The 23,708-nt window shown below is 47.9% G+C and overlaps 1 protein-coding gene and 1 pseudogene across 2 annotated transcripts in view; both read right to left on the bottom strand.

Moving 5' to 3' along the window:
• Positions 1–6,010: 6,010 nt before the first annotated feature.
• Positions 6,011–18,302, bottom strand: LOC309550252 (annotated as a pseudogene). Its single transcript has 2 exons — positions 17,462–18,302; positions 6,011–7,021 (listed from the first exon to the last, which is right to left on the bottom strand). The product of its transcript is annotated as an uncharacterized misc_RNA (transcript).
• Positions 18,303–19,450: 1,148 nt separating this feature from the next.
• The window catches only part of LOC309550251 (uncharacterized protein), a gene marked incomplete at both ends in the record, with an annotated part of 57,505 nt that continues 53,247 nt past the window's right edge, over positions 19,451–23,708 (bottom strand). Inside the window, one exon of the mRNA XM_082250661.1 lies at positions 19,451–19,715. Within this exon, the coding sequence (XP_082106787.1) occupies positions 19,451–19,715 (265 nt within the window). The remainder of the gene's footprint in view (positions 19,716–23,708) is intronic.

The raw sequence follows: 23,708 nt of genomic DNA, 5'->3' as shown, positions 1-23,708 counted from the left end.
AGACACCTGACATGACATGCTTTAAAAATTGCGCACGCCTGCGCAGCGGCAAAAACATATGTACATTTTTAAAAACCTTTAAAAGTCTCTACAGGTTACCACTTTAGACTTACAGAGGAGGTCTACTGCAAGAATTACTGCACTCGATCTGGCGATCACGGCGATACATGTATGCTGAAATTGCGGTTTACATATGACACTAGACCAACGCTTGCGTGTGCCATTGCGCGCAAGCACGGGGGGAAAGGGGGGGGCTCGATTTTTTTTTTTTTTTTTTTTGCTTTTTTATGTTATTTTGACACCTTTCCTTTAATTTTTTTTTTTTAAATCATTTTTATTGCTATCACAGTGAATTTAGATATCCCCTATGATAGCAATCTGTAGTGACAGGTACTCTTTTTTTTAAAAAAATTGGGGTCTTTTATACTCTAGATCTCTCCTCTGACCTGAACGCATCTGACCACGCCAAAATTGGTGTGATAAAATACTTTCCCTATTTCCCAATGGCCCTGTTTATTTCTGGCGAAAAAGAAGTCATGAAATGCTCGTAGCTTCTGGTATCTTAGGCCATAGAGAGGATTGGAGCCATTCTAATCTTCAATTATCTCTATGCTTAGATAATTGAACCACCGGCTGCACTCTCGGGTTAACCCGTGGGACAGGAGAGCCCGAGAAAAACCACGGAAGGCTGCGGTGGGGGGGGGGAGGCCCCTCCCACTGCATGTAAAAGCAGTCTAGCGGCCAATTACCTGCTAGGATTGCTTTTACATGTAAGCCGACCGCTGGCTGTAAAAAACAATACCAAGATGATGCCTAAATCTGCAGGCATCATCCTGGTACAACCACTCAAAGTCCAGCAACGTACCAGTACATTGCTGGTCCTTGTTTGGCATATAGGTTTTTTTTTTTTTTCATGCAGCTTGTGGGCTGAACGGAAAAAAAGAGAACCTATCAGAAATCAGCACAGGAATAATGCGTAGTATTACTCATCATTAACCGCCCAAACAACCACCCACTGAATTTAATGATGGGTATACATGGCGCTATCCACGTATACCAAAATAGGATTTTAACTGCAGTGCTGAAATCAGAAAATCACCACAGCTGCTATCAGCAAAGGTATCCATATATGCTGAGCGCAAACACTGTTAGTGTCAGAATATATAAAATCAATGCGTGGTAGCCGACGAGTACCTGCAAGAGAAACAGGTCACAAAAGAATGAAAAAACAAACAAAGGACATTTAAAAGTACAGTAAGAAGAGTAGAAGGACATATAAAATTACTGACACAACAACAGTTTTTGGATCCTTTTATTTTTCTTTCTAACTGTTTCTTCATGTCTTGATTTGGGACTGCGATCTTCTCTTCCAGCTTAGGTCTCTCAAAATGTCGATGGACATCCAACATCCTTCGAGACCCTGTGTTTGTTTGCCCTACACTGTGTCGTGCTGTACCCTACACTAATACTCCACTAGTGTATGGTAGCGCTCAAAACATTCCCCGATGCAGAGACCAGGTTGGTCAGGACATTTGGGACAATAATAACGGGTGTCACGCCTAAATCCGCGCCTGCTACAGACACGACATCGTCTTTGGGGCCATCTTTGGGTAGGTGTACGCGGGAGGACATGTGAAAAATGCCTCTCATGCAGCCGGCTCACTGCATCTGGAAGGGGAAGTTGGACAGGCATGCCTCCTGGGTACAGGTAGGCAAGGATGATCTCTTCCTGGAATTCCCGGAAAGATCCAGTTCGTCCTGACGCCCTGTATAGGACAAAGGCGTTCAGCATAGCCAATTGGAAAAGGTAAACAGACACTTTTTTCTACCAGCATCTGGCTTTACGGGCAACTAAATACGGCGCCAAAAGCTGGTCATTAAGGTCCACCCCTCCCATGTTAAGGTTATATTCGTGGACACAGAGGGGTTTCTCCACAACGCCAGTTGCCGTAGTGATTTGGATCGTCGTGTCTGCGTGAAGGGAGGACAGAACAAACATCCTGTGTATCCTTCCACTTCACCGCAAGCAATTTGTCAGTTTTCAAGCAGGCTCTTGCCCCCCGACTAAGACGGGAATCTACAAGCCGTTGGGGGAAGCCCCGGTGATTAGGTCGCACGGTGCCACATGCGCCAATTTGTAATTCGAGCAGGTGACTAAATAGTGGCACGCTTGAATAAAAGTTGTCCACGTACAAATGGTACCCCTTTCCGGATAAGGGTGACACCAAGTCCCAAACGATCTTACCGCTGCTCCCTATGTAGTCTGGGCAGTTGGGGGGCTCCACACAGCTATCTTTTCCCTCATAGACCCGGAAACTAACTGTATAGCCTGTGGCCCTGTCACAGAGCTTGTACAGCTTGACCCCGTATCTGGCACGCTTGCTGGGGAGGTACTGTTTCATAGCAAGGCGGCCAGTAAATTTAATCAGGGACTCGTCAACGCAGACAACTTGTTCGGGGGTAAACAAGGCTGCAAACCGCTGATTGAAGTGGTCTATGAGGGGCCGAATTTTGTGGAGCCGATCGTATGCAGGGTCTCCCCGAGGACGACAGATTTCATTGTCGCTGAAATGCATAAATCGCAGAATTTGCTCATATCTCGCCCTGGACATGGAGGCAGAGTACATGCGCATATGGTGAAGTGGGCTAGTGGACCAATATAGCCACAATTCACTCTGTTTAGTTATGCCCATGTGGAGGGAAAGGCCCAGAAAGATCCTAAATTCGGAAACCGTTATAGGTTTCCAGCCGAATGGTCTGGCAAGGGGCGAATTTGGGTTGGCGGCGATGAACTGTTGTGCATATAAATTTGATTGATCCACAATAGATCTGAAAAGATCTTCCGTGAAGAACAGCTCATAAAAGTTCAGGGGCGTAAAACCAGCTGTCTCCAAGTGGGTTCCAGGTTGGGCAGTGAATGGGGGGGAAGTACTGGCGCTGTAGAATCAGTGGGTTGCCAATTGGGATATGTCAGTGCATCAGGGAGGGCACTATGGGCTCTACGGGCCTGTCTTCGAATACGCGGTGGCTGCGGGCCACTACTTGTGCTAACCACCGCACCAGCTTCAACTGCACTTAAGGGACTCGCCACGTCACCAGGTGTTACTGCAGTGCTGGTTGTACTAGGTCCAGGGTGTACTAGGCCGCTGGCGCTTGCCAGGTCGCCAGAAGGATGAGCGGCACTAGTAACCACACTCTGCTCCATACGAGCACCCTGCGATTCCTGCATCTCAACAACTCCAGAATGGGGTCGGGTACGCCTGGGTCTAACAGGGACCCATCTGTCGTCGGAGCTGTCTGTCAGGGAGCCGCTGCTGTCATCAGGTTCATATACTGACACTAATTCGGTCATTGTAGCTTCCCCATCGCTATCAGATGACCCGGTCAGCATATAACTGAGAGCCTCTTCATCATTGTACGAACGTTTAGACATTTTGGTAACTAAATTTACCCGTACAGTGATGCGACTCACAGGTAATAAAAGCACCTGGTTGTCGAAGACTATTTCAAGCGCTACCAAAAAAACTGCTAATGCTAGCAGGGATCAGGCCTGACTCTGCTAACACAGCGGTTTTGTGTCTTGTGTTTTTTTGTAAGTGACAGTAATCTATTGATTACTACACTTGCCTGGGTGAAAGGGTTAAACGCAGGTGCTGGCCGGAATCAGTGCTGATCGTGCAAACACTGCGTTTTGGGAACCCTAAACTATGGGGGCGCTAGTATAGTTCTGATCAGATCAGATATTGATCTGTTCAAACACTATACTAGAAATGGAAGTGTATGTGCGTGCGTGCGTGTGTGGTAATCAAGGGATTACTTCTAAACTATGCGCCGGGGATCTGGGGGGGGTGGCGGGGACCCTAAACCTCCTTTGGGAAAGAAACTAGCTCGCTAGCGCAACCTCAAGTCACAATGACACCAATACAAAATACAGTAAAAACAGTATATTATGTGTGTATTAGTGCTAATGTGACAGAGGGTGTAGGGGTTAACGGGATGTGATCAGGGGGGGATCAGGGGTTTAAATCTTTATTGGAAGGGGCTGGCGGGTATCCTACGGATAAAAGAAACGGTGGCAAGCGCTAAACCTGGTCACAAGTCACACTTATACGGGTATATAGAAAATGCTATATACTGTATACGGTGTGTGTTATGGCAGGGGGTGTAGGGGTGATCAGGGGGGGTCAGGGGGTTAAATCTTTATTGGGCGGGTGGCGGGGACCCTAAACCTTCTTGGGACAGAAACTTAGTCGCCTGCGCTAATTCTGATCACAATGACACTAATACAAATATACAAAAACACTGTATATTACGTTTGTATTAGTGCTGATGTGACAGAGGGTGTAGGGGTTAACTAGCGGTGATCAGGGGGGGGGGGGGTCAGGGGGGATCAGGGGCTCAAATCTTTATTAGGGGGGGTGGCGGGTAATTCAAGTGGAAAAGGGGGGGTCGCAAGTGCTACACCTGTTCACAAATCACACTTATACAGGTATATGGGTAACTGCTATATGCTGTATATAGTGTGTGTTGTGTCAGGTGCTGTAGGGGTTAATTGGGGGGGCGATTGGGGGGTAAATGTGCCTATCTAGCTGTGTGTGACTGTGTTTGGTGCAGTACTTACAGTTAGAAATGCTCTCCTCTCGAGATGAATCCAAAAAGGATCATGGGAGAGGAGGGCACGTCTTTTCTGAGTCTGTGTTTACATTTCACAGACTCAGAACAGAAGCCGATTGGGCAGGACCGATCTACAGGTCCAGGCCAAAATTCATTGGCCTGGACCTGATGACTGATCGGTTCTGAACCCAATCGAGCCATCGGTGTCGGCGGGAGCGCGCACAGGACCGGCGGCAAGTAGCGACGTAGACCTACGTCACTCTGCCTGGCCGGGGCTGACTGTCGCAGTAAATATACTGTGCGCAGTCGGCAAGTGGTTAACAACCAGCTATTTCTTCACACAGAATTTGCATCGGTCGAACGTTTTTTGACTGATCCGAATTCGAATCGTTCCGAAAAATTGGAATTCGTTAGAAAACGAATAAATGAAATACATTTTAACAGATTTCAACTAAATCCATTACAATTTCATTTGGAGATTTGGATACATCGGAATCTAGGAATAACCAAAAATTTGTCTGAATTTGTATTCGCACCGAAACGAATTTCACGTGTCTAACACTTAATGGCCACCGCTAACAGCTGGGCTCCCAGCCAATGCAAATGGCCAACGATGGCAGGGCCCACTCTCCAGGCATGGATCCTCTACATAAGTGTGCCATAACACCACCCCGCTGATAGCTGGGGACTCAATGACCACTCGGGACATCCTGGAAGACTTCTGGATACCAAAGGAAGCTCCTGACATCCCGCACAGCTGCCCAGCACCAGACCCGCCCACCAATACTTCCAATAGGTAGAAAAACTTCATACAAAAATTGTCCAATAAATGAGGAGGACAAAAAAAGGAACGCAGCCATTGGCTTATCCTGAACATTTATGGGGGTGGGGTCTTATGGGGGAGGAACGAGGGCGGGGCTACCCAAACGTATGCTGCCATGGACATCTGTCAGGAAAGCACATTATAGCCACTAGATGGAACTGACCATTATAAGAAATTCCAATTCACCATGACTGGGGGAATGCGGGTCACATTTCATCAACACATTTACAACAACCAGATCTGTAAGTGTTTGTAAAATCTTCCCGCACAAAATGTACTCAGCCAATGAAAGGTAAGGACTCCATTTTTATTTTTCTCCTGCTATCAATGGCCAACACAGGACAACACTTCATCCATGTCTTTGGTGATCTCTGATCTCCTTATTAAATGTTTCTTACATGATGAAGATCAGCCATGGAGTATATCTGAGGTGTATATCAGGGTGTGCTTCTCCCCCACATGTCCACCAACATTCATATAGAAGGCATTTCCCGCACTCAAGGCACTAATACACCTCAAGGGTTGTGTGGGATCTCTGATGTACAGGAAGACAGGACTTCAGGGACAATTCCCTCACTCAGGACAGGAATACGGCTTCTCCCCTGTGTGAGATCTATGATGTGTGTTAAGACTTGACTGAAAAACATTTCCCGCACCCAGGACAGGAATATGGCTTCTGCCCTGTGTGAGATATTTTATGTTTGGAAAGATGGGAATTCTGTGAAAAACATTTTCCGCACTCAGGTCAAGAAAGTGGCTTCTCCCCCGCGTGAGTTCTCTGATGTGTGTAAAGATTGGACTTCTGTGAAAAACATTTCCCGCACTCAGGACAGGAATATGGCTTCTCCCCCGTGTGAGATCTCCGATGTGTGGAAAGAGCGGACTTCTGTGCAAAACATTTCCCGCACTCAGGACAGGAATACGGCTTCTCACCCATGTGCGATCTCTGATGTCTGTAAATATGGGACTTCTGTGCAAAACATTTCCCGCACTCAGGACAGGAATACGGCTTCTCACCAGTGTGGAATCTCTGTGTGGAAAGAGCAGACTTCTCTGAAAAACATTTCCCGCACTCAGGACAGGAATACGGCTTCTCACCAGTGTGCAATCTCTGATGTGTGGAAAGATGTGACTTAATTGCAAAACATTTCCCACACTCAGGACAGGAATACGGCTTCTCACCAGTGTGCCATTTCTTATGTGTGGAAAGAGTGGACTTCTCTGAAAAACATTTCCCGCACTCAGGACAGGAATACGGCTTCTCACCAGTGTGCGATCTCTGATGTCTGGAAAGGTTGGACTTATCTGAAAAACATTTCCCGCACTCAGGACAGGAATACGGCTTCTCACCAGTGTGTGATCTCTGATGTGTGGAAAGAGCAGACTTCTGTGTAAAACATTTCCCGCACTCAGGACAGGAATACGGCTTTGTGCCAGTGTGCGATCTCTTATGCACAGAAAGAGTGGATTTCCGTGAAAAACATTTCCCACACTCAGGGCAGGAATACGGCTTCTCACCAGTGTGCGATCTTGAGGTAGCCGGGTTTTCTCCTGGACTATACTGTGTGATGTCCTCATCTTCTACTTTACAGTCAAAGTGAGACAAAGTGAGACAATCCTCTGAGGTTTTCCTCATCTCCCGTCCATCTACTAAAATAGAAATACAAAGATTATTACTAGATATCAGCAGATTGGTTCCCCTAAACCAGGACTCCACCCACATCAGACAGCTTTGTCTCTGAGGATCTTACAATTCCACCCTCAAGGTAATTAGTAAATGGGTCCTCTGATCTCCTACCAGTTCATTTCTTTATTCATGGACCTTAGTCAGAGAGTGAGGAAACAACGAGAACTGTCTTTTATAGGAGTGACAGGGATGAGGGGATTATAGGACGAGTGTCCCCTCCCCCTCTATCACTCATTGCCATCTTCCCAACACAAGAAGTCCCGCACTTCCTTATTTAGTCCATGATTTTGTCATGAATAAAAGCCACTGAGCCCCACCAGAGGTCAGAGAGTGAGGATGGGGGAGAACAACCAAGATGAAGACTGGACTGATCCTGAAGACCACCATCATTGGGTTACTGACTCCTCCCTCATTATCACTTTCTGTTTAAGGTTCCAAAGTTGGAGGATGTTATCACATTATTATCAACATATAAAAGTCTGTCCTCCAATCAAATCATCAGATATAAAATGTCCATCTGGTAGGAAATGAGTGTAACAAAAGAGAATCCATATTATGTGCATATATATAGCAGTGGGTAGAGGGGGGAGAGCAGAAGTCAGGAGTATATAATGTACAACATAGAGTATATAGTACAGGGGTCAGGAGTATGTAATGTACAACATAGAGTATATAGTGCAGGGGTCAGGACTCCTAATATTTGTGTTCAGTAATCAGTTGCAGAGGTCGCACACCGCTGCCTCCCATCTCCTGAGACTGCACTCAGTGACTTGGGTGTGAGACTATACAGACATATCCCTCCACCCGGCACAGCCAGCAAATTACAGAGCAAGTAACCCCAGGAGAATTTTTCTGTCAGAGATCTTGCTAGACCCTGGCATGGGGCAGAAGAACCAAGGTACATACCCCAGGTGCATAGGTCAAGCAACACCTATGGTAATTATCAACATTTTGCTGCCAGCTGAACCCCAGAATCCCCATAAATCCAGTCTAAAGACATAATTTGTGTCTGCAGCACAGAGAAGGAAGATTATCCGAGAGAAATACAGGAATACAGGATGGGGAACACAGGTCAGGAAAGTGACCAGGGTATTACAGGCTGATATCAGCCAGTTCCCACCCTACTCTGGACCAATCAGTGAGCAGTATGGGTGGAGGAATGTATTTAGTGTTAATGACCCACCTGTGCTGATCTCTGTAGGAGTGTCCTCCTCTATAAATGTCCCCGTTATTCCATCCTCCTCCATAGACTGCTGATCATCCCTCACATACGTCTCTTCTTCTTCTGCTTTAACCTCAAATTCTATATCGATTGGATCTCCACTCTAAACCAAGAAAATGAGAGAGAATATCATCTGGAAGATATAAGCTTTAATATTGTAATATTATATATGAAAAAAAAAACACATCCTCTCCAGAAGTCCATGTTCTAGATGCTCCAATCCACCAACCTTGTAACATTGAGGGATGGTGTGACCTTCCTGTGTGGAATCCCGGGAATACAGAGGACGGGGACATCTCTCTGGTGGGTTTCTGTAGCTGGATGACTCCACCATGGTATCCTGACACAGATCTTTGTGTTCTTTTAGAAACTCTGACTCCTTCATCACCCCATCCTCATCATCCTCCTCTTATCTCTTCTTTAACCTCAACTTTAGAATCTCTCAGGTTTCCACTCTGAATATATAATAAAAATGTCATTAATGGTAACAATGCAGATAATGTACAGATCCTAATGATACTATCAGTGATTGTTCCTCATCTACCTGATGATGGTGAGGGATGGTGTGACCTTCCTGTGTGGAATCCCGGGAATACAGAGGACGGGGACATCTCTCTGGTGGGTTCCCATTACTGGATCCATCTGTAGGAAACACACACACTGACTGAATACATTGTTTCTATGTGTTTATCAGATGATGGGGGATCTAGGTGGATCCTCCGTACTGCTCTCTCCTTTACAATAAAGTCTCCTCTTACCCGGTGATGTGAGGGGCGGCTGATTCTCCATCATGATGTCCTTCCCAGCACCGCTCACCTCTACTGTCAGCAGCTCAATGATCTCTCTGGTGACTTCTCAAATCTTCTTTTTATTTCTCTATTCTATCAGGGAGGGAGGTGGAGGCAATGTGATGGTCATATGATCTCCAGATTTCACAGGAGGAAAACTCTAGATTTGAACACAAATAGTAAAATAAATGACATTCCCAGAATCCTCCTCACCTCACTGGTCAGGTCTCTTTTTATTTAAACCCCACTTCATTCCGAGGTTACTGATATTACATACAATGCAGGTCCAACATCCCTACTTTGACAGTAAGGAGGCCTGGGGTTCAGCCCACATCCTAAGAGCATCAGAAATAAAGAGTCGGATAGCGGGATATTGGAGGGAGCAGCTGTGAGGTCAGTGTGATGTCATAGGAATCTCTGGCTCTGATTGGAGGGACATTGGGAGGAGGAGCTGTGTGGTCAGTGTCATGTCATAGCAGTGGGGGAATTTCCAGGGTTGCAGCAGAAGGGGTCCTGCAGTTCCGCCACTGTAGGGGGGCCCGCCGCTGCTCGGTAGATCGTACACTGGTCATTAATGTGCACTCTCACAGGCGCACACAGTCCCTGTCCATCCTCTCTGCCCGCCCATTGAGTTCAGTAGGGGAGGAAGATACAATGTTGGGAGACTGAAAGAGAAAATCAGATGACCTGGGCTGGGCCAGTAGAGTGAAAGGGGAGGAGCTCTTCACCGTGTGAGGAGACCCCATGATAGGAGTTACTGGAGACACAGGAAGAAAGCCTAAGATACACTGAGACCTAGCAAGGAGGAGGGACCAAGTGATCTGCAAGAGAGGGAGTGACACTGATCTCATCCCTCAATATCAGCACTGCCACTGATTCCCACCCCCCCCCCACCACACACACACACACACACACACACAACCAGCACTACCGCTGCCACTGATCCCCCTCCCCACACACCAGCACATTTGCTGCCACTAAATCCATCCCCCCCACCACTGCTACCACTCATCCCATTCCATCCCCCCCAACCACCACCCTTGCCACTGATCCCATGCCCCCCTCACCACTGCCACTCATCCCATTCCCCCACTACCACTGCTCCCATCTCCCCCTCACCACTGCCACTCATCCCAGCCCCCACCACCACTGCTGCCACTCATCCCATTCCATTCCCCCCCAACCACCACCACTCATTTCATCCCATCCCCCCACCACCCCTGCCACTCATTCCATTCCTCCCCACCGCTGCTACTCATCCCATCCCCTCCACCATTGCTGCCTCTCATCCCATTCCACCACCACTGCCACTTATCCCATTCCATTCCCCCTCAACCACAGCTGCCAATGATCCCATCCCCCCACCACCACCGCTGCCACTGATTCCATCTCCACCCAACCACCACTGCTACCACTGGTCCCATCCCCCACCACCACCGCTGCCACTTATCCCAGGGGCGTAACTAAAGTGGGTCGCAACTGCAATAGCCCATGTGTTTCCCCTGTACACCTGGAGGGGGGGGGGCGGCATATAGAGGAACAAATCCCCTCCATTCTTCTCCTGCAGCTGCTAAAAGCTAAGTTTCCCTCCTCTCCCTCCCATAGGCATTCTGCGGATTCAGGAGGGGATTTGTTCCTCTATGTGTCAACCCCGCTGCCCTCCTATCCAGGTCCTGCTGCCCTCCAGACCAGGGATAAGTGGGAAGGGCCCTGGCCGGGACTCAGGGGGGCCCCTTCATGGTTTCTTGCACTGGGACCCAGAAGGTTCTAGTTACGTCTCTGTGTCATAGGATTCTCTGACCCTGATAGGAGAGACATTGGGGGAGGAGCTGTGTGGTCAGTGTGGTGTCATAGGATTCTCTGACTCTGAATGGAGAGACATTGGGAGGAGGAGCTGGGGGGGCGCTGTGTGAGGTTTCTGCACACAAAGAATCATTTCTCCCTGTGCCTCCCACCTCTTCTACAATTAAAAAACTTTTTCTGTGGGCTTTGTCAGGACACATCATATTCCTGTGATCTCCGTTTACTCCGGTGACTTTACTGATCACATTTTAGGATGAATATCTGAGACTGGGATCATTGTGAAAAAGAAAAAAAAAAAACACGATTCCGGATATTTATTGCAAATTAAATTTTTTTCCTCTTTCTTGTACTGGTAGACAACAGGCTTGGCAGTGGCATGCAATGCCAAGCCGCCGCAAGCAAAGCCAACAGAATACTGGCATGTATAAAAAAGGGGATTCACTCCAGAAATAAAGAGATTATTCTCCCACTCTACAAGACTCTGGTCCGGCCACATCTGGAGTATGCTGTCCAGTTCTGGGCACTGGTCCTCAGGAAGGATGTGCTGGAACTGGAGAAAGTCCAGAGAAAGGCAACAAAAATAATTAGGGGAATGGAGGACATCAGCTATGAGGAAAGACTACAAGCACTGAACCTATTCTCTCTGGAGAAGAGACGATTGAGGGGGGATATGATATCAATGTACAAATACTGTACTGGTGACCCGAGCATAAGGAACAAACTATTCAGAGAAAGGAGATACAATAAGACATGTGGCCACTCACTAAAACTTGAGGAAAGGCGGTTTAACCTTAAAGTGCGTAAGGGGTTCTTCACTGTAAGAGCGGTAAGGATGTGGAATTCTCTTCCACAAGCAGTCGTATCAGCAGGGAGCATTGATAGTTTCAAAAAACTATTAGATGGACACCTTAAAGACCACAACATACAGGGGTATACAATGTACGGTTTAAAGCAAACACACACACACATCATAGGTTGAACTGGATGGACTGATGTCTTTTTTCAACCTCACTAACTATGTAACTATGTAACTCTTCTTATTTGAATCCTAAAAAATAAAGACATGCATATTCCAATCCTCCCTAAATACACCCCCCCCCCCCACTAATAAAAGTAGTACAATGCGTTTGTCAGGAGTGTGTTGTTGTCAGGGCTGGGCTTCTGCTATTAATAGCAGCTCTCTACTCATTGCACAGAGGCTGCTCAGCTGTCTGGTAATTACCAGCCACTCATTATTCCACAGTGACTCACCTGGTTACCATTACCTGCCTCATTAGTCCAGCCTACAGCCAGCCCCTTTTTGCTATTTAAACTACCTTGCTGATTTCCTCCGTGCCTTTGCCTGGTCAACATCTCCAGCATGTCTCTGCTGTGTTCCTGTTATGACTTGCCCTGGCTGACATCTCTTCTGTTTTCTGATCCTGATTTTTGGCTTCTGACAACGCTGATTTCTGATCCCGGTTTGTCTGATTACCGCTCTGTCTTCCTAACCCTGGCTTCTGACTACATTCCTGTTCTGTGTTATTTTTGCTATTACATTAAAGGTGTGATTTTTAATTACATTTTCTGTCACTGCCTGGTTTATGGTTCCTGACAGTTGTGCTATTGCTCCTCATTCCAGCATCCTGGTTTTGGCTGTGATGCATTCTTTCTTTCTGTCTATCTGCACAGTGAGTGATGTGGTCAGTCTCTGAGTGGAGACCAAATCTGATTGAAGTCAGCCAAGCCCGCAGTCTCATGCTTGTGATATTGCGTTTGTAACACATGCTCCAAGCTCTCTGTTGGTCTACCCTGCTGTTTGGATTCCCTTGTTGAAGGCCTTAATTCAAATTCAGATCTCGACTACTCTCTGAACTCTGTCTGCCTTTTGACTACGGATTTGACCCTGACTATTCTGAACCTTGCCTGCCTTGTAACTGGACTGTCGTTGAACCACTCTGCCTGTCTGCCAACCGCAAGTACCTGGTTGCTGTGCTCAGTTCGTTCCTGCCCTGGTGGGGTGGCCAGGCATCATAGCATTGTGATCAAAAGGTGCTGCGCCAAAAACAAAGTGTAACATATAATGGAAATGCAATCTCAGTGTCCATATAACATAAGTGCATTCCGGTATCCAGAAACAAAGTGTAACATATATCGGAAATCAATCTGTGTATACAATAAAAAGTGCAATCTCAGTGTCCATAAATCATAGGTGCATTCCGGTATCCAGAACTGTGATCACCCAATAACGTGATTAGTACAAAATACTGTGCTCCACTCCACCGCCACCAGAGATCTAAGCCTCTCACCTTAACCACTTCCCGCCCTATAGGCGATTGACGGCGGGAATGTGGTTGCATTATCCTGACCGGACGTCATATGACGGCGGCAGGATAATACAATTTGCGCACCCCCAGGGGGTGCACAGAGCGGGGATCGGTGATGCGGCTTGTCACACTGACACACAGCATCTCCGATCTCGGTAAAGAGCCTACTGACGTAGGCTCTTTACCATGTGACCAACCGTGTCCAATCACAGCTGGTCACATAGTACACAGGAAGAGCCATTGATCGGCTTTCCTCAGTACGTGCCTGACAGGCACGAGTAAAGGAGAGCCAATCTGCGGCTCTCTTGACAGGGGGGAGGGGGGGGGGTCTGCACTGGTAATCAGATCATTGATTCCCAGTGCAGACCCTTGGGGGGGGGGGGTGCCACTAGAACCACCAGGGATGCCCACCCATGACCCCAGGAATGCCCAACCATGACCCCAGGAATGCCCACTATGGCCACCAAGAATGGCAATCAGGGCTCAGCGAGCCCGCCAGGGCCCTCCCCATCAGTGCTGCCCACCAGTGCCCATCATTGCCATCTATCAGTGCCGCCCACCAGTGCCCATTATTGCCCACCAGTGCTGCCTATCAGTGCCCATTAGTGCCCATCAGTGCCGCCTATCAGTGCCCATCAGTGCTGCATATCAGTGCTACCTATCAGTGCCACATATCAGTGCCCATCAGTGCCACATATCATGCCACCCCATCAGTGACACCCCATCAGTGCAGCCTCATCAGTGCTCATCAGAGCAGGAAAAAATTTATTTACTTACAAAATTGTATAGCATAAACAAAAAACCTTTTTTTTTTTTTCAAACTTTTCGGTCTTTTTTTTTTTTTTTATTTGTTTAGCAAAAAAAAAAAAAAAACCTTGCGGTGATCAAATATTACCAAAAGAAAGCTCTATTTGTGGGGGAAAAATGACATAAATTTGGTTTAGGTACAGTGTTGCATGACCGCGCAATTCTCATTCAAAATGCAACAGCGCTAAAAGCTGAAAATTGGCCTGGGCAGGAAGGGGGTGAAAGTGCCCTGTATGGATGTGGTTAAACTTTGACCCAGAGACCTGAGCCAAACAAAGCTTTTACCCCTCAGGGGTCACAGGCAGGTGTCACCGGATGGTGTGGAGGTTTCACTAATGGATGCACTGGGACCAGCTAACCGCGATGGTGCCGCTCTCACACAGGGCACAAAGAGATCACCACATAAGCAGAAAGAAATCGAATGCTCTCCGTGCGGGTAAAGCATATACAGCCGTTTATTTAACCACTTCAATACAGGGCACTTTCACCCCCTTCCTGCCTAGGCCAATTTTCAGCTTTTAGCGCTGTTGCATTTTGAATGACAATTGCGCGGTCATGCAACACTGTACCTACACCAAATTTATGTCATTTTCCCCCCACAAATAGAGCTTTTTTTTTGGTGGTATTTGATCACCGCAAGGTTTTTTCTTTTTTGCTAAACAAATAAAAAAAAGACCGAAAAGTTTAAAAAAAAAAAAAAAGAAGTTTTTTTGTTTACGTTATACAATTTTGTAAATAAATACGTTTTTTCCTGCACTGATGAGGCTGCACTGACAGGCACTGATGAGGAGGCACTGATATGCGGCACTGATAAGTAGCACTGATATGCAGCATCGGTGGGCACTGATAGGTGGCACTGGTGGGCAATAATGGGCACTGATAGATGGCAATGATAGGCACTGGCGGGCAGCACTGATGGGGAGGGCACTGGCGGGCAGCACTGATGGGGAGGGCACTGGCGGGCAGCACTGATGGGGAGGGCACTGGTGGGCTCCCTGAGCCCTGATTGCCATCCCTGGTGGCCATAGTGGGCATCCCTGGGGTCATGGGTGGGCATCCCTGGTGGTTCTAGTGGCACCCTCCCCCCCGAGGGTCTGCACTGGTAATCAATGTTCTGATTACCAGTGCAGACCCCCCCTGTCAGGAGAGCCACAGATCGGCTCTCCTTTACTTGTGCCCGTCAGGCACGTATTGAGAAAAGCCGATCAACAGCTCTTCCTGTGTACTATGTGACCAGCCGTGATTGGACATGGCTGGTCACATGGTAAAGAGCCTACGTCAGTAGGCTCTTTACCGAGATCGGAGATGCGGTGTGTCAGTGTGACACGCCGCATCACGGGGTGCGCAGAGCGCATTATCCTGCCGCCTTCATATGACGTCCGTTCAGAAAAATGCAACCACTTTCCGGACATCAATCGCCTATAGGGTGGGCGGGAAGTGGTTAAATAAAGGTACTCACAAACAGCTTCTTGGAGACACGCTCGTAATACAATAAGACCGCACAACAGAGAGGATGCAGCCAGCAGCAGGAAAGGCTCCGCCCCCTATACGCGTTACGTCTTTGCCGACAGGGCGCTGACTTCAACAGTAGAGCTCTAGAGAGCATTAGATTTCTTTCTGCTTTTCTGCTTATGTGGTGATCTCTCTGTGCCCTGTGTGAGAGCGGAACCATCGCGGTTAGCTGGTCCCAGTGCATTCGTTAGTGAAACCTCCACACCATCCGGTGACACCTGCCTGTGACCCCTGAGGGGTAAAAGCTTTGTTTGGCTCAGGTCTCTGGGTCAAAGTTTAAGGTGAGAGGCTTAGATCTCTGGTGGCGGTGGAATGGAGCACAGTATTTTGTACTAATCACGTTATTGGGTGATCACAGTTCTGGATACCGGAATGCACCTATGATTTATGGACACTGAGATTGCACTTTTTATTGTATACACAGATTGATTTCCAATATATGTTACACTTTGTTTCCCGAGCAGCACCTTTTAAGTTTGATCAAATTGTATTGTGTAAGTGAATAACGCTATTTTGTCTTAGCTGCCGGATCTTCTTATTTTATACACTGTTTTGGGTTTGTACACTGGTTGATTATATCCCTGCTCTGAGATTAATTAATTTATTTTGTGGTGATAACTGCGCTGATAGTTTTTCTGCCAACATTCATCATAGCATTGTGTTTAAGTCCTGGGGGGCAACTGAGTATTGGTAGGCCTGCTTGCCTTATGGGAAAGGAGACTGCTATAGGCGAAGAACACAGAAGCCAGCTATAGTGTCTGACCACCTGCGTTAGGGGTAAGCGTGACATTGTTAGTAATTCTACAATAGATTGATGAGGTGAGAAGGTCATTGGTGGAAAAGGTGACATCACCAAAATGAAGGAAATGTATCAGCCCTGTAAGTGGGGGAATGCTATGACCCTGAAGGGGTACATCTAAGTTTCCACACTATATATGGCTGGGGAGCACACATCTTTCTATAAGTGGGTTCTTTATTTAAGTGGGCGCACTTCAGCGATTGCACAAAGCGAGAATACACAGCAAACTACTTTGAAAAACGCCAAACAGACTGCAGGTGACCTTGTTTCCTAATTCAGCTCTCCTTCCTCTCTGTAACATGCACTTTCTAAAAAATCCTTCTGATAGTTGTGTCCTCACTCCTTAATGTCTTTCTTCACCCCTCTTCTCCACCCCACAGCCTGTATATATCACCCTCACTTCTGTCCTCTCCCTATGACTGCACTCACCAACTCCTGCTAATTCTAAACCCACATGCTAATAAAACCTCCAGAACCCTGAGGCATGTACCTTCATATAAATTGCAATCCCATATTACCTCCCTCACCCTTCTGCTTCTCCCAACCTCTAGAGATTAAACCCCAAACCCTGGGCCTCCATCGCTTAACTGTACCCAAATCTCCCATCACCCCATGCCCTCTGGCAAGAGCAGCAATCCACACAATTTTCTTTTTTTACAAACAAGGTTGCTCTTTATTGAAAAAAATCAGAATTAAACAACAGTATACAACAAACGTGTAGCCATTGGCCAGTAACATAGACAGATGGGAGAAACCAGCGCGCTAGTAGCATCCGAGTAAGCGTGGTGGGGAAACATTGCATACATACAGTAACAGAAAATATATAGAGAAGTAAACAGGTACAGAACCGGCAGACAAGTGAGTCAAATAGCAGCAAGGAGAAGTGGAGATAAACCGCACCATCCACCCAGGGCTGCCAAATCTTTTCGTATTTGTGGGGACAGTTTCTATTAATGTAAGTAAGTTTGTACAGAGGGAGAGCGCCGTTCACAAGGGCCACCCACGCAGTCAGCGTGGGGGGGAGGGAGAACCCCAGCGAAGAATGATTTCCTTCCTAGCATAATACAGCAACAAAGAAATCATCAGCCGCGAGTACTTACAGCGTCTAACCTTATCAGGAATGCCCAAGAGTGCCAGCTCCGGGGTGTGTGTGACAGTGAGATGGAGACGAGTGTTCAGGAGGTCAAACACAGCACCCCAAATCTCCTCCACCCGTGGGCAAGTCAAAAACATATGCAAGTAAGAGCCCTCAGCTACTAAACATTTAGGGCAGTCGGCCGATCTCGCAGGATACATTCTGTGCAGTCCCAGTGGAGTGAAATAAACTCTGTGCAGAAATTTAGTATGGATAAGTTTGTCTCTAGAGGCAATGACCGATCTGGAACCATTTCCCAGGTAGTCCTCCCATTCCTCCCTATCTAGGGCAGGCAAATCCGAAGACCAGCATTGCCAAAGACGCTCCAGGGCAGGAGAGTCCGTAACCAACAAGGTAGCGTAAAGGGCAGAAAGAGGCTTGGGGAGCTCAGCCTGCACGAGCACATCCTCCAGACAATCGGTCTGTAGTACCGGGGTGGTCGGGAATTGGGCACGAACCGCATGTCGCAGTTGGAGGTAGCGGAAACCTATCCAGTGAGGCAGGGCGAAGGAGCCACGCAAGTCCGGAAGTGTGCCAAGTGGCATAATGTCTTTTAGCCGCTGGATGCCACATCGGGCCCACACCTGCGGATCAGGAAGCATCCGCAAATGAGGGAGCGACGGGTTGCCCCACAGGGGCTGATAAGGAGACCAAGTATTAGGCTGGAGAAACCGCACTCTGGCCACCTTCCAAACCCGGAGAGTAGTCCTGGTGGGGAGGGGAAGAGACGGATAAGCACCCGCGCCACGGTAGGCCAGGTTGCCGAGACCCGCCAGGGAGCTCAGACAAGCAGCCTCCAGGCACATTTCTGCATTCGACCTAGACCCCGCAAACCACAAGTGTATGGTAACCAGGACGGCCGCCCAAAAATAAAATTTGAAATGAGGAAGGGCCAGTCCCCCCCGAGGACACCGGGAGTTGTAAGGTAGAGCACGCCAGCCGGGGATGCGAGCCAGCCCACAAAAAAGAGCCGATACAGGCGTCCAGGTCACGGAAAAAAACGGTGGGGATCCACGATGGGGAATGGCGAAAAACAAAGAAATTTAGGCAAAAAAATAATTTTGATGATGTTAATGCGGCCCAAAAGATTCAGAGGCACGTACCCCCAGCCCGCACAGCGCTCACGAAGTCGGTCCAGGATAGGAGCAACATTGCGAGAGAGGTAATCTCTGGGGTCTTTAGTGATCCTGACATCCAGGTACTTAAATTTGTCAACCGACAACAGGGGGGAAGGGGCCGCCAGGGTCCTCGCATTCGGATCCAGGGTAAACAAAACTGATTTGGTCCAATTAATACGTATCCCCGAAAACCAGCCGAAGGATTCAAAAATGGCCAGGGCAGCCTGAAGGGACGAGGATGCATCGGCTAAATAGAGCAGGGTATCATCAGCATACAGGGACACCTTTTCCTCAAGCGGACCAATCCACCAGCCGCGCACAGCCTCCAAGGAGTGAAGCAAGGCCGCCAGGGGCTCCACCGCCAGGGCAAAAAGACCCGGCGAGAGAGGGCACCCCTGCCTTGTCCCCCTACGCAACGGAAAGGCAGCAAAAGTAGGACCATTAGTGCGAACTCGGTCCAGCGGGCAACGATAGAGCAGGCGCAACCAACCCATAAAGCAAGGGCCAAACCCAAAACGACGGAGCACAGACCAGAGATAGGGCCACTCGACCGAGTCGAAGGCCTTCTCCGCGTCGAGGGAGGCCACTACCCATTGACCAGGATTAAGATGTGAGGCAGAGAGGTTCAGTTGAAGACAACGGAGATAAATATCCGTCCCTTCTCTGGCATAAAACCGGTCTAATCCACATGCACAAGATCCTCAATGACCGAGGTCAAACGAATGGCCAAGACCTTGGCCAAGAGCTTGGCATCAGCATTCAGCAGGGAATTAGGATGGTACGAGGCACAGTCCTCCGGGTCCTTACCAAGCTTAAGTATTAGTACAATGAGGGCCTCAGAGAAGGAGTCCGGGCAAGGCGTCCAAGTCCGTGAACCGACTCAACAGCTCCACCAAGCGTGGAGCCAGGGATTCCTGAAAAGAGGAATAAAATTCCACAGGGATACCATCCGGGCCCTTGCCAGACTGCATCCGAGACAGAGCGATCTGGACCTCCTCCAGCGTGATAGGACTATCTAAGCGGTCTCTAACCTCATCATCCAATTCCGGGAGCGAAATACCGGCTAGAAAACATTCCAGATCATCTGCGCTATAATTCACCCTAGAAGTGTATAGAGTGAGAGAATAATCCCAAAAACAATCATTAATATCAGGTAATTCAGACAACAGGGTGCCTGACAGCGACCGGATCCAACCAATGTGTGTGACGGCAGTCTGTTCCCTCGACAGCCAGGCCAAGAGGCGCCCATTCTTGTCACCATATTCAAAAATACGTTGGGCTGTCGAGAGAAGGGACTTTTCAGCAGACATGGGAGTAAAGCCCCGTACACACGTACCGATGGTCGGCTTACAAATGTTCCTCTTTTCTCCCCGGGATGTCGGTGTCTGCTGAAAAGTGCAAAGACAGCACAAGGACAGCACAAGAATTTTGTCCGCCGACTGCAGAAGTGATGTCATGTAATGGTTAACTTTCCCTGTGTTTTCTATTTTCTGAGCATGCCCAGTCTTGCAAATCTGCGGTCTGTCGGCCGAATTGTGTACTGACAGGCGAACAATCGTCCGTTCTGGTGTCGGCATACAAATATTTTCATGTTTGCACGAAAGACTTTTGTCCGCGGATTGTGCGCAGACATCTGTCGGAGGCACCATACTAACACGCGTACAATCGGCAGATCCTTCGTCCACCGACGTTTGTATGCCGACGATCGGTACGTGTGTACGGGCCTTAAGTCACACATGTGCAAGTCACAAGCAAGTCTCAAGTCTTAACCTTCAAGTCTCAAGCAAGTCCCAAGTTACTGTGGCGAAAAGCAAGCAAGTCAAGTCGAGTCACTGATAGAAGTCAAGCAAGTCAAGTCAAGTCATTTATTTTGGTCAAGTCACAAATCAAGTCAAAATACTGATCTACCCCAATTTTCACCTTTAAATCAGTTAAAAGTCAGTGGTCAGGAAAGGTTTTGTTTTATTTTCAACATAACAAAACTGCTTAGTGCTTTTTTCTTGGCATATTAAAGAAATACTTTGAATGCCCAAACAGCTCAAAATAATTAATAAGTTTAGATGTACGTAATCCCCTTTAAAAATGCTTTTACCAATGGAAACATTTTTTTTTTTTTTTTATTGCAAGGAAATACCTTTTTTTCTTCTTTATTCATCCGCACTTCCGGGTCCAGCCGCTTATAGGCGATTACGTCAATAGGCGATTCCAAGCAGCCCTTGCGTATCGCCTAGTGACGAAATCTCGTCCGTGCCCCGCCTCCTCTCAGTGAACTTTACGGGATGTATTACTTTGAGTCTCCTCTCACGGAGCGCGGACTCCAAGCAATACATCTCTGAGTACAGCTGGTGCCGGTGTAATAATGCGAGATTTCGTCACCAGGCGATTACATCCCAGCAGCCCTTGCAAATCGCCTAGTGACATAATCGCCTATAGGCAGCCAGACCCGGAAATGCGGATGAATAAAGAAGAAAAAAAGGGATTTCCTTGCAAAAAAAAAAATAAATAGTTTACATTGGTAAAAGCATTTTAAAGGGGATTACGTACATCTAAACTTATTAAAATGGGTGGAACTCCGCTTTAAGTATTTCCATTGTTAAACAGCCAGTGTCCTAAAAATAAGAACACACTGAGGTGTTTTAAGTGACTGTGGTGTCAGAAACATAACAGGCACATTCATTTTGCCTTAAAACATCTTGAGAAAATGCTAATATTTAATAACTTAAAAAAGTAAAGTCATTTGGAGTCATATGTCTCAAGTCAAAGTCAAGTCTCAAGTCATGAATACCAAGTCAAAGTCAAGTCAAGTCTTTTATTAATTTTAGTCAAGCAAGTCTCAAGTCCTCAAACTGGTGACTTAAGTCTGACTTAAGTCAAGTCATGTGACTCAAGTCCCCCACCTCTGCTTTTCAGTGGCAGCAGCCCTGCACACCGAAAGATCACGGAGCGCCCGCTGGAAGGATGCATAATGGACCTTCTGCGGGCCACAGCAATACGAGTGATATACATACCCCGCAGCCAGGCCTTGAAGGCATCCCACAAGACCAAGGGATCAGGATGCTCTTCATTGTGTGACCAGATAACATTGTGTGGGATAACTCAGCTGGCAGGGCAGCAAAAATAGAGGGCTCCATAATCCAGTATCTGGACAGTCGCCAGCCACCACCCGACCTCTCAGCAAACACCCGGAGGGAAAGCAAAAAGGGGGCATGGTCAGAAATACCCCTAGGCAGAATAGAGGCCAATGTGACCATTCGAACGACCTTCAAAGTGGCCAGGGCTAAGTCACTTCGGGAGAAAGTCCGATGAGAGGCCGAGTGACAGGTAAACGCCCTATCCGATGGGTGTAAGCACCGCCAGACGTCCATCAAAGAGAAGGTGGACATCCAGCGGGCCAAGGCGTCACACCAGCCCGAGGGGGGGTGGAGGCGGTCCAGAGTGGGGGACATATTGAAATCACCCAACAATAGTACATTAGATACATCAAAAGAAATAGTCAGCTGCATAATGGTGTAAAGAAAATCATGGTCAACAGGGGGAGGCAAATAAAGACCCACCAAGAGGAAGGGCACAGAGTGTATGGTAGCATGTAGCAGTACATAGGGGCTGGCCGGGTCGGTCCGAACCTCCAACAAATGAAAAGGCAGGGACTGGTGCACGAGGACACTGACTCCCCTGGTGTAACAGGAATACGTGGCATGGTAATGAGAGCCCACCCAGGCCCAGAGTACGAGAGCCCAGCAGGTGAGTCTCCTGTAAGACACAAATGTGGGGGGTATATCTGCGCAGGAAGGTGAAGACCAGGGAGCGCTTGACCGCAGAGTTCATACCCCGCACATTCCAAGAAATCACATCAACCTTCGCCATGAAGAGCTGGGATTTCTAGCAGCAATAGGATAGGCATACACCACCACGCCACTGACACCAGAAGGGCCAGGCCACCTGCCCACCGTCTAGGCAGCAGCAGGGGCCCGGCAGAGGGCCTCAGCCACACTAGAACACACACACAAAGAGCAACCATAAGTAGAAAACTCCCAACAAAAAAACAAACAAAAAAGACCGTGTGCGCCGAACAGTCTGTTGCTTGCCGGGCGCTCGGGTTCGGCACATCGCGGATCGGGTGGACAGATTATTGGGTGGGGCTGGGGAAGACCCAGCTGTTATGGTACACGTGGGTACCAATGACATAGGCAGAGGAAGATGGAGAGTCCTAAATGATTTCAGGGACTTAGGAGCTAAGTTGAGGTGTAGGACCTCCAAGGTAGAATTTTCCAAAATACTACCTGTACCTCGAGCCACACCAGAGAGGCAGCGGGAGATTAGGGAAGTTAACAAGTGGCTCAGGAGCTGGCGTAGTAAGGAGGGTTTTGGGTTCCTGGAGAACTGGGCCGACTTCTCAGTCGGTCACCGGCTCTTTGGTAGGGACGGATTGCACCTAAATGGGGAGGGTGCAGCCGTACTGGGTGAGAAGATGGACAAAAAGTTAGAGGGGCTTTTAAACTAGGTGATGGGGGGGAGGGTACAGATGTAGAATTAGCCAGTGGAAAGCAAGTTTCAGAGGGCAGAAATGGGGGCATTAGCGGTAGGGTGTTCGGAGCTCCTATACCCAGGGTGGGTATGGGGAAAAATCAAGAGAGCAGCCTAAAAACATCAAATGAGGATATATGTAACCGGTCAAAATTAAGAGGTTTGTATACCAATGCCAGAAGCCTGGCCAACAAGATGGGAGAGCTGGAGCTGCTGATGTTTGAGGAGGACTTAGATTTTGTGGGGATAACAGAAACTTGGTTTGACAGCTCTCATGACTGGATGGCGACCATTCAGGGGTATTCCCTTTATCGCAGGGATAGAGAAGGTAAAAAAGGGGGAGGGATATGTCTGTATATTAAGAACAGTATACAGGTAAATATGAGGGATAATATTAATAATGGAGCTATGGATGAGGCAGAATCCCTATGGGTAGAATTTCAAAGGGAAGGCACGGTGGGGAAGGTAATATTGGGCGTATGCTATAGGCCCCCCAACCAGAGGGAGGAGGGGGAGGCGGACCTCATTTTACAGATAGGATTGGCAGCAAGGATGGGAAATATCATTATA

Source organism: Pelophylax lessonae (genome assembly GCF_965119305.1).
Source record: "Pelophylax lessonae genome assembly, chromosome: 3".
NCBI lineage: Eukaryota > Metazoa > Chordata > Amphibia > Anura > Ranidae > Pelophylax > Pelophylax lessonae.
This window is presented reverse-complemented; position numbering and strand designations above follow the sequence as displayed.